The sequence below is a fragment of the Scomber japonicus genome, chromosome 11 (genome assembly GCF_027409825.1).
Source record: "Scomber japonicus isolate fScoJap1 chromosome 11, fScoJap1.pri, whole genome shotgun sequence".
NCBI lineage: Eukaryota > Metazoa > Chordata > Actinopteri > Scombriformes > Scombridae > Scomber > Scomber japonicus.
In genome coordinates, this window is record NC_070588.1 from 4,277,049 (window position 1) to 4,288,395 (window position 11,347).

An 11,347-nucleotide genomic window follows, 5' to 3' on the forward strand; every position below is an offset into this window, starting at 1 on the left:
TCTTTTTATGATTTCAAAAAGTTCTTGTAATTTTCAGTTTCAATAAAATATATTAAAATAAGTATTGACATAATTATTGTATGTTATATTTTCATGTCTAAGGTAAATTAGGATATGATATTGTGACAGACATAATTATTATTACTTATTATAGTAAAGATAATATATATATATATATATATATATATATATATATATATATATATTATCTGTAGGTTATTATGACCATATGTTTTTCTCATGTAACACAGTACATATCTTCTTCTTCTTCTTCTTCTCCTTCTTCTTCTTCTTCTTCTTCTTCTTCTTCTTCTTCTTCTTCTTCTTCTTCTTCTCCTTCTATCATTTCCAGCTTCTCTCTCAAACGATGACATAATATTTGGTTTAATTAAAAAACAAACACAAACAATGAACTCTGAGTTAACGTTGTTTTGTGTTGTTTTGCTAACTTTTTTATAGACACAAAAATAGAGAATAAAAATGTTCCCAATTCTTGTTTTCTTTAGAAATTAACTCAAATTAAACTTTAAAATCTATCAAACTTGTTTATAATTTAGAAAACTGAATAAATGTTGTATTCTCCTTGTATGTTATATTATATATTTTACCTTATTTATCTAATTTCATTTAAACTTTTTTGCCATGTTTGTTATTATTACTGTTATTGTACATATATGTTTGTACAATAAAGACAAAGGAATAAAAAAACCCGTAAAAGGAACAGATAGAAGTGCATTGCTTAAAAATGAGATCCTCAACCCCCACCCCGCCCCACCCCCACCCCAAAAAAAGGTGTGCCAAATGTTCTACCTTTCAAATATTCTAGTGCTTTTCACACCATTAATCACAGCTGCATTAATATCAGAGCAGATCTCTTCCCACACTTTCAGGGCAGAATGTGGAGGAGAGGAAGAAGAAGAAGGCTAACCTGTGAAACCTGAGCGCCTTTTAAACATGACTATTGATGAAACTCCATTTCCAAACTGGGAGAGACTCAGTGAGGAAGAATGCAGGGGGGGGGGGGGGTGGAGGTAGAGGTGGAGGTTTTGGGGAGGGAGGAGGTAAGAACTTGGGGCGAGTCGTTCTTATCACTGCCACCTCTTATGACTAAATTTATGAAGACATTTCTTTGGCGTGCTCCACGTAAACGTCGGTATTATAATCCTCAATAATCCCCAGCAAGACGGTGACGGAGGATGAATGTGACAGCTAAGAACTTTAGCACCCCCCCGGCCCTCCTCCACCCCCCTCCTCCTCGTGCATATAGGAGACATTTTCAAACCAAAGAGCGAGAACTCAAGAATGTTTCTGTATGTTTGGTGTCAGCCATGCATCAGAGAGAAGAATGCTGCCGGATCTAAAGAAACGTATTCATGCTCATAAATCAGTTTATGTCTATATGACTCCGAGCTACATTAGAGCAGCATGGGGATGAAGACATGACACAATCACCCTGGTTTTAACCTCCACAGAGACTCATTTCATTGGTCCTTTTGGTCCTTTTGGCATCTGCAGGTGAAGCTGGAGCAAAACTAGCTGAAAGTGTTCAAACTGCAGTATAATGTGTTGCTTCTAACTTTGAGCCGTCACATGTTTGCTTGGTTTTAGATGTGCTCCACTTCTATGCTTCCACACTATGTTATACCTTTGTTTCTCTTTGCTGTTTGTATGAAAAAAGCAATAATACAGGTTAAGGACGATAACGGGCATGAAGCAGGCAGAGACAGTACTATTTTATATTTGTATATTTTGATAACAACCATTAATACCAGAAGTAGCCTACTCCTTACAATTTTACACTGATTGATGTATTTTGCTTTTTCTATCACTAGGTAGCATTAAAAAGGTGTATGAATGAGGACAACAGGTCAAAGTTAAGCAGAATGAAGTATAAAGTCCAGCAAACCCAGAATTTAATGTCCCCCTATGAGGATGCAGGGTTGGTCAATGTTAAATCATCCTGGATCAGCTGTGCTGCCATGGCAACCAGAGCTGTAGAGAGAAACAGACACACAGATGAAGGACAGTGTTTGTTAAAGGTTGAGTTTGTGGGCTCACCTGAACGCAGCTGGGAGGAAAAGCATTTTGTGAAGTGGGGTTTCCTCTGATGCAGCTGAGGTCAAACAAGGACGAGCTGTGAGATCAGACGAGGGCCACGTGGTTTCTAACAGGTCCTCAAACCTCCCATCAGCCCCTGCGGCGGACGCATACGGCTGCTGCTGCTGCTGCTGCTGTGTGGTTATATATCAAAGTTTGGTATGAATAGCTACAACCTGCAGCAGTCCACATGTAACTCTGCCTCTTTTTATTATATAATATTTATGGTTTACTTTCACATTATATGATATGTTATTAATGTTGTTCAGATGTTTTATGACACTTTAAACCTATAGTTTACATCTCAGTCTATACTTTATATTAGGATCAGACCTTTAGAGGGGCTCAGCTCATAATGAGAATTTAACAATCAATGCCCTGCAATAATAAGTCAGTGTTTCCCACACAGTTTTGAGAGACTATGGTGGGTTTATTATTTATTTTTAGTGGAGCTGAGATCAAATTTAGATCTAAAAAGGGTATAAAATCGCCCCTGGTTTACAGAATCCGCAATTTATGCCACCTTCAATTCAAAGGTTGTGTTGTTTGAAAATGTTTTATGGGATGGTCTTCACTAAAATGACATATTATATTGTGTGTCGACATATATCATTTTTGTCATTGAATTTTAATTTGGTCATTTATACCTTTACCTTTAATTGAAACAACTATTTGGAGATTTATTTCTAAAATTATTTATTAAAGAAGTAACTAAGTAACTTTTACTCTGAGTAAATGTTTAGAACAGTACTTTAACTTATACTCAAGTAAAATGTAATCAAAGTAGTGGTACTTTCTCTTGCCTGAGCCACTGAATACAAGTGCTTTATAGTGTAACCGGAAACACGTCATTGAAGCGGACCGTTGAAGCAAAGCTCTTTCAGTCGGACTCATTTCAGCGCTGCACACAACATGGAGGAGAACAGAGACAGTGGTGAAGAAATCTGTTAATAATGTTAAATTGTGACTAAAATATGATTCAGTATTTTAATGTTAAGAAACGAAATCATTATAATGTATATAAGATTTAAAATGACGTCAAGTCTTTAAAGGTAAGTCATTAATTTACATTTAATGCTAAAATCAGTAAAAGTACTGCAGTATTATTAGTGATGTAGTTAAAGTACTGCAGTATAATGAGTGATGTAGTATGCAGTATTACAGTAAAAGTACTGCAGTATTATGAGTGATGTAGTATGCAGTATTACAGTAAAAGTACTGCAGTATTATGAGTGATGTAATATGCAGTATTAAAGTAAAAGTACTGCAGTATTATGAGTGATGTAGTATGCAGTATTACAGTAAAAGTACTGCAGTATTATGAGTGATGTAGTATGCAGTATTACAGTAAAAGTACTGCAGTATTATGAGTGATGTAGTATGCAGTATTACAGTAAAAGTACTGCAGTATTATGAGCGATGTAGTATGCAGTATTACAGTAAAAGTAGTGATATTTTATTATGTATGACATCATTAGATTATTAATCTGAAAAGTAACTAAAGCTGTTAAATAAATGTAGTAGAGTAGAAAGTAGAAACCAGGAAATACTTAATTATGTTCCTCTCGTCTACTTGCATTAACTGCTGATTGATAATTTCATTTCTCAGGTCTGAAATCAGCTGAAGATGTTTAGTCTGCGTCTGCGTCCGTGGCTTCAGTCGGGGTTTCAGGTCTGCTGTGTTTCCCGCCACAGCGTTCACAAACTGGCTTCCCTCCACAAAGCCTCGACTCTGCCTCAGAAGAAAGTCCAAAGCTTAATTTACCCCTTCAGTCAGCTGGATGCTTACCTGGACAGGTGCTAAACTTGCCTACACAGCATTTCTCTATTTGTTATTTCTCTCTATTTGACTTTATTGTAACTGAATGAAATCGAATGTTCAGGTCTGTGGACAGGACGGCGTTCCAGCTCTTTCATCCCAGCGTGGACGATGTTATTAAAGCAGAGAAGCTCTTCTGCTCCTCTTCATCTCATAAGATCGATTACCACATCTCTGCAGAGAGGATGGAGCAAATACCTGCCATGAAACAGCCAGAGGTCAGTACACAAAATAACTTTAATTTAAGGAAGATCTTTGAGGATTTATTAAGTTTCTGTTGTTGAATTTCATTTGCTCTGCTCACATAGAAACAGATAGATAGGAAACTAATAAACAGTCCTATTTAGAAGCCCTGAAATGACAACCAATGAACTGAAAGTGTGTGTGGAGAAGTAAAGAAGCAGGTGATTGGTCTGATTTTAACTGGTAAATTTGAATTTTAAGCAGTACACAAACAAAATTTGGCAAATCTTCTCTGCCAATGCCAAACAGCTTAATGATGCGACTTGGTTTTTGCAGAACACCAGCTTGAAGTTGCTCTATCCATATCAGTCACACATAGCATGCTGATTCTTAGAGCAGAGCAGACAGCAACTGACCTGCTCACAGGATCCTGATGAGCAAAACAAGAGTGAATAGCAACAACAAAATAAGATTTGCCACATTTTTCATGTCATGGGCCCAACCCACATACTCAGCTCTGCTCCTCATCCCACTAATGCATGTTCCTTACAAATGTGGCTCTATTTAAAAGGGAAATAAACAGGCTTTCCAACTGTATAAGAAGTATTGTTACAACAAAGAAATACTCTACCAAACCGTCATTTCTTTTCTTTTTGTGCTATGTTCATATCTGAATTAATGCTAAAGCCATAAATGCACTTAACTGAATTAAATAATGGTGCTTATTTATTTATTTTTGTTTCTGCACTTTAAAGATGACATCTCAATTTCATTGTGCTTTGTACAATGACAATAAAGACTTTCTATTATAACTGTTTAGATGCAATGATGGAAAACACTGATTATTTCTGACATGATAGTAAACTGAATATCTTTAGACTGATGTGTTGATCAGATAAAACGAGACATTTGAAGACGTCACCTTTTGGCTTTTAGCTATTAAAACAGACACTTTTCACTATTTTTGTCCATTGTACAGATTATCTGACATTATAAACATCTCATATGTGCTGTAAAAGAAACAGAAGTTGTAAGTCTGAGTGAGTGAGGATGTTAAAGATTGTTCACATCGTCCTTTTCCCCTCCGAACCCCCAGAAACACAGACGCTGGCCTGTGAAACATGTGGCGTAATGTCTCTTTACCCCTCTGCCCCTCTGCTGCCTCATACATAATTAAGTGTGAGATGACAGTCGATAATAAATGAGCAGATTTGTACTGGTATAGACAGCAGCGTTCAGCGGAGGGCTCAGAGAGCGGGGCTGTGTGTTGATAGGACAGCAGTGTCTCTTTGTCATGCCGGGTTAGTCGCCGCTCCGCTCCCCTCTCCTCTCCTCTCCTCTCCTCTCTCCGCTCCCCCTCTCCCCCTCTCCGCTCTGTCACACCATGATGTATTCACGGCTTACTGCCAGCGAGAGCTCCCATCCATCTGTCTGGTGTCTGAGAGATGGATGAGGCTCGAGCTGCGTCCTGTGGGACTTGGCGGTCGCCGGCAATGTGGCGGAAAGAGAAAGAGTCAGAGCAGGTGTGTTAGTTTAAAAATGTTCAGTCAGTGAATTCAATGAATGAAGAGAAAACTTTTAAAAAAGAAGCCTGAGGGAAATATTCCAACAGAAAGTCATATTCAACAGAGGATTATGAGATGTTAAATGAATCATTAGTGCACAATAAAGCAGAATAAAGGGATTGACACTGGTTTGTATTCACAGGTGTGTTTCATCGGCAGGAGCAACGTTGGGAAGTCGTCTCTCATCAAAGCTTTGTTCTCTCTGGCTCCAGAGGTCGAAGTCAGAGTCTCCAAAACTCCAGTGAGTATGTATTTAAAGATGTGTCAATCAGTCCGTCTGCTTTACATAGAAAAAAAAATTAAATCAATATATTTTAAATGGAGATGATTAAAAAAAAGGAAAAATTCAGAATACCCAAATAATAATAAATAAAATAAGAGATAATAAAAGATTTGTAAAGTATAAAAAGCAATAAATAAATCACTTTAAAAATGCATTACAAAATAAAATACAATGGAATAAAATAAAATGACGACTCAATAAAAAAACTGAGGAAATGATTTTAAAAAATTGGAAAAATTCTGAATACCAAAATAAAATAAGAAATAATTTAAAAAAAAAATCACTTTAAAAATGCATTAAAAAATAAAATACAATGGAATAAAATAAAATAAAATAAAATTGAAAAAAATGAAATGTAACTGAAAATGGAAATGATTAAAAAAAATTCTGAATATCTCCTTTCCTTCCTTCCTTCCTTCCTTCCTCCCTCCTTCTTTCCTTCCTTCCTTCCTCCCCCCTACCTCCCTCCCTTCCTTCTTTCCTCTGTCCTTCTTTCCTTCCTTCTTGCCTTCCTCTTTTCCTTTCTCCCTCCCTCCCTCCTTCTCTCTTTCTTTCTTTCTTTCCTCCCCCCTACCTCCCTCCCTTCCTTCTTTCCTTCCTTCTTGCCTTCCTCTTTTCCTTTCTCCCTCCCTCCCTCCTTCTCTCTTTCTTTCTTTCTTTCCTCCCCCTTACCTCCCTCCCTTCCTTCTTTCCTCTGTCCTTCTTTCCTTCCTTCTTGCCTTCCTCTTTTCCTTTCTCCCTCCCTCCCTCCTTCTCTCTTTCTTTCTTTCCTCCCCCCTACCTTTTTTCCATCCTTCCTTCCTTCCTTCCTTCCTTCCTCCTCCCTTCCTTCCTTGACACAAGGACAACAGGAGGATTTTTAATAAAATGTATACACTAGTTAAATCATGATCTTATGTATTTATTCATGGAGCTTTTTATTTTTAGTGTTTTCTACCTTCATCTCTCTCAGAGTCACACAGCTGATGAGTTTATCATTTTAATGGCACTCAGATAAAAACTATTAAGGTATCTGGAAATGTGAGATTTTACATTATCCCAATGTTCAAACCCTGGAAGAAGTCTGTTTTAAGTATACCTTTTAACCAGATGTCCTTTTTTTTAGTCTTTTAATCACATCTCCTCTTTCTATCTATCTTCATCTCTTCTTTCAGGGTCACACGAAGAAGATGAACTTCTTCAAAGTGGGCAAAGCTTTCACCCTCGTCGACATGCCGGGTTACGGACACAGAGCTCCCAAAGACTTTGTGGACATGGTGGAGCCGTACCTGTACGCCAGGAAAAAGTGAGACTCTAATGCAGAGGTGTCAAACTCATTTTCATTCAAGGGGTCACATACAGATCAATTTGATCTCATGTGGGCCGAACCATTAAAAAGATGGACGGAAGGAGGGAAGAAGGGAAGGAAGGACAGAAGGAAGGAAATAAGAAAGGAAAGAAGGAAAGACAGGCAAAAGGAATGAGGGAATAAAGGGAGGAAGGGCAGATGGATGGAAAGACAGAAGGAAGAAAGGGAGGAAGGACAGAAGGAAGAAAGGGAGGAAGGACGGATGGAAGGAAGGTAGGAAGGACAGAAGGAAGAAAGGGAGGAAGGGTGGAAGGAAGGACAGAAGGAAGAAAGCGAGGGAGGACAGATGGAAGGAAAAATGCGAAGAAGGACAGAAGGAAGAAAGGGAGGAAGGACAGAAGGAAGAAAAGTAGGAAGGACAGAAGGAAGAAAGGTAGGAAGGAAGGAAGGACAGATGGAACAAGAACAGAAGGAAGAAAGGGAGGAAGGATGGAAGGAAGGACAGAAGAAAGAAAGGGAGGAAGGACATATGGAGGGAAGGAAGGAAGGAAGGGAGGAAGGACAGAAGGAAGAAAGGTAGGAAGGACAGATGAAAGGAAGGGAGGAACGAAGAAAGGAAAATAGGAAGGTAGGAAGGACACAAAAAAGGAAGGGAGGAAAGAACGAAGAAAGGAAAATAGGAAGGTAGGAAGGACAGATGGAAGGAAGGAAAAGAACACAGGAAGGAAGTGGGCCAGATCGCCCCCCCTCGGCGGGCCGGTTCTGGCCCACGGGCCGCATGTTTGACACCCCTTCTCTAATGTATCTGCTCATAAACATGTGGTTGGTGTTTTCTGAACCTCAGCTGCTCTCTAAAGGTCGGGAGATTATCTTTGAGCACATCTCACCAAAAAATGCTCTTTATGATTATTGAGCTTTATTCATAATGCCAAGAAAATGTCCCACTCAAAGACGACCCTTATATAAAAGATATATGGAGGATAATATCTGGTTGTAATATAGTTAATAAAATTGATGTTTTAAATGATTTTTCTATAATAGATCAACTTTGACATGTTCACATTCTTTCATCATGCTCAGATAAAATCCTCAGAGTTCAGGTGCAGCTTTTTACAAATCATCCAAACCAGCCAAGCAGTGATGTTTTATTCAGGTATCTAAAAAAGCCTCTAAGACTAGAATAAATGTTATTCTAAGACGTCTTCTTACACTACAAACATCTGTGCTTTGCTTTTGTTCCTCTATTTTTAAAATCCAGATCTTAAAGTTTGGACTAGTGCAAAAGGTTACTGAAGAAATCTGACATCGACGTGGCTTCAAATGAATCAATTTATCATATTTAAGAGGAAGCTGTCCTCTATTTTTCATGTGTTTGTGGTATCATCTAATAAGATACTGCTGTAAAACTGTGTCAGTCATTTATTTCTTCTTCTTCTTTTTCTTCTTACAGTCTGCTGAAAGTTTAAAGTTTCTCTTAGCTCATTGAAATATGCAGATTTAAGCAGTTCAATCCCAGTCTGATATTTAATTTACATACTGTAAGTGTGATGAGGAAACTTGAAGCCTCCAGAGCACACACACTGAGAATAGAGTTTACATTGAAGGAGGAAACATCTTCTGTCCAGCAGGAAAACTTGTGAAGCTAAATATATTTGCTTTTTTTTTTAAATAAGGGAGTAAATGTAACTTTAAGAAGGTAATTTGTGTGGCAAGTTTTTTGTGGAAATACAACATCAGACAACTTATTATTGAAAGTAGAGTACTTAATATACATGTTAAACTTATTTTGATGATACAGATGATACAAAATCAGTTAGTTCTTGTTACAGAATAATACTTAATAGTAATAAGAGTCTCCTGATTATCTCAAGAGCCAAATATACTGATGAGATTAGTTGGGTCTGTTTGTGTCATGACTCTAACAAAGAAGCACGTTGCCTCAAATAAATAAAGTCAAAGAAAGGGAGAAAGGACAGATGGAAGGAAAGAATGAAGGGAGGGAGGAAGGACAGAAGGAAGAAAGGGAGGAAGGACAGATGAAAGGAAGGAAGGAAGGTAGGAAGGACAGATGGAAGGAAGGAAAAGATGCACCTTGCCTCAAATAAATAAAGTCAAAGAAAGGGGGGAAGGACAGATGGAAGGAAAGAAGGAAGGAGGGGAGGGAGGAAGGACAGATGAAAGGAATGAAAAGATGCACCTTGCCTCAAATAAATAAAGTCAAAGAAAGGGAGGAAGGACAGATGGAAGGAAAGAAGGAAGGAACGACAGATGGAAGGAAAGAAGGAAGGAAGGGAGGGAGGAAGGACAGATGAAAGGAAGGAAGGAAGGTAGGAAGGACAGATGGAAGGAAGGAAAAGATGCACCTTGCCTCAAATAAATAAAGTCAAAGCCGTCTGCTCCAGTTCCCTTCTGGGATGCAGTACTCATTTATGGCCACTAGATGGTGCAAAAGCTACACAAGACAGTGGTGTATAATTACTGTACAGGCCTTTATTATTCACATTACATGCCTGTAGGTAAATAACATTGAATATAAATATTAATCACTTTTATTTCAGAGATTAAAGGCCTACATATCTTCTCCATGTATTATATCTTTTATGCTTCTCTCAGTCTTGCCAGGACATTCCTGCTGGTCGATGGCAGCGTTGGTCTTCAGACGGCCGACAGGATCGCTCTGGAGATGTGTGAGGAGACCAGACGTCCATATGTGGTGAGACGATCACACTCTGTCTTCATGAATAGTAACATCACGTCTTTTATGAGGGGCAAAAATGTCCAAATGAAGAATTAAGAAATATCAGAGCAGAATATATGAATACAACCAAATAAAAGTATTCTTTATGACCTAAAGAAAGATTTATTTATTCACTGATCCAACTTTTATAGAGATGATTGAGGAGAAAAATACAGCTGATATTTCTTATATCTAGTCACAGTTATGATTATTATTATTATTATTATCAACCCTCCTCCAGTGTTTAGGACAAATCCGACTGATTTACAACTTTCATAAATCATAAATATTGTGTTTTTCATCTGATTGCCTCACCGCCTCATAATGTCCTCTTCACTAGACTGATCACTACTTTCACTGAAGTGGTTTAGTAAAGATTGTTACACCATTGTTACAGGAAAGACTATACTATATTCATCCATCACACTCTCACTCATCTCACATTAAACTACACCTTCCAGGCTAAACAGTGTATAATATCTTCTCACAGACTTCCTTATCTAAAGCTTTAATTGTACCTTCCTCTCATTTTATGAATGAGGACCAGCTTTAAAAACTGTCTTAACCCTCCTAGTGTCCTCGAGTAAAGGATGGAAGGGAGGAGGAAGGAAGGGAGGAAGAAGGAAGGAAAGGAGGGAGGAAGGAAGGAAGGAAGGAAGGATGGAAGGAAGGGAGGGAGGGAGGGAAGAAGGAAGGAAGGAAGGAAGGGAGGAGAAAGGAAGGAAGGAAGGAGAAAGGAAGGAAGGAAAGAAGGAAGGGGGGAAGAAAAGAAGGAGGGAGGGACGAAGGGTGCACAGATGGAAGGAAGGAAGAAAGGGGGATGGAGGAAGGAAGGAAAGAAATAGAGAGGAAGGAAGGAAGGTAGAATGGAGGGAGGGAGGGAGAAAGGAAAAGAGGGAGGAAGGAAGAGGGAAGAAAAGAAGGAGGGATGGAGGAATGGTGACCAGAAGGAAGGAAGAAAGGGGGATGGAGGAAGGAAAGAAGGAGGAAAGAAAAAGAGAAGGAGGAAGGAAGGAAAGTAGGAGGGAGGAAGGAAAAGAGGAAGGCAGGAAGGAAAGAAGGAACGGTCAAAACAGACGGGGTCAATTTGACCCGCGAGGACGACACAAAGGTTAAAGATATGCAACCTTTGCTGTCATGGCAACAGTGAACACCACTCCAACACTTGCTGTTGGGCTGGTGGGCAAAAATAAGTTAATTTTGCACCCTGAGCTGCAGCTTTTCTCTCTCTCTCTCTCTCTCTCTCTCTCTCTCTCTCTCTCTCTCTCTCTCTCTTTCTTTTTTTTTTAACACATTGTAGTCATTCTTCTTACTAACCCCTCGTCATTATATCCACAATGAATTAATGCTGAACGCTCCCACTCAGCTATTTAAA

The 11,347-nt window shown here is 38.6% G+C and overlaps 1 protein-coding gene across 1 annotated transcript in view; it reads left to right on the top strand.

Annotated features, from left to right (window-relative positions):
* The first annotated feature begins 3,020 nt into the window (after positions 1–3,020).
* The window catches only part of gtpbp8 (GTP binding protein 8 (putative)), a 13,415-nt gene continuing 5,088 nt past the window's right edge, over positions 3,021–11,347 (top strand). The window contains exons 1-6 of the mRNA XM_053328195.1: positions 3,021–3,149; positions 3,707–3,894; positions 3,981–4,134; positions 5,807–5,905; positions 7,102–7,232; positions 9,849–9,948. Coding sequence (XP_053184170.1) covers positions 3,725–3,894; positions 3,981–4,134; positions 5,807–5,905; positions 7,102–7,232; positions 9,849–9,948 — 654 coding nt within the window. The 5' untranslated portion in view covers positions 3,021–3,149; positions 3,707–3,724. The remainder of the gene's footprint in view (positions 3,150–3,706; positions 3,895–3,980; positions 4,135–5,806; positions 5,906–7,101; positions 7,233–9,848; positions 9,949–11,347) is intronic.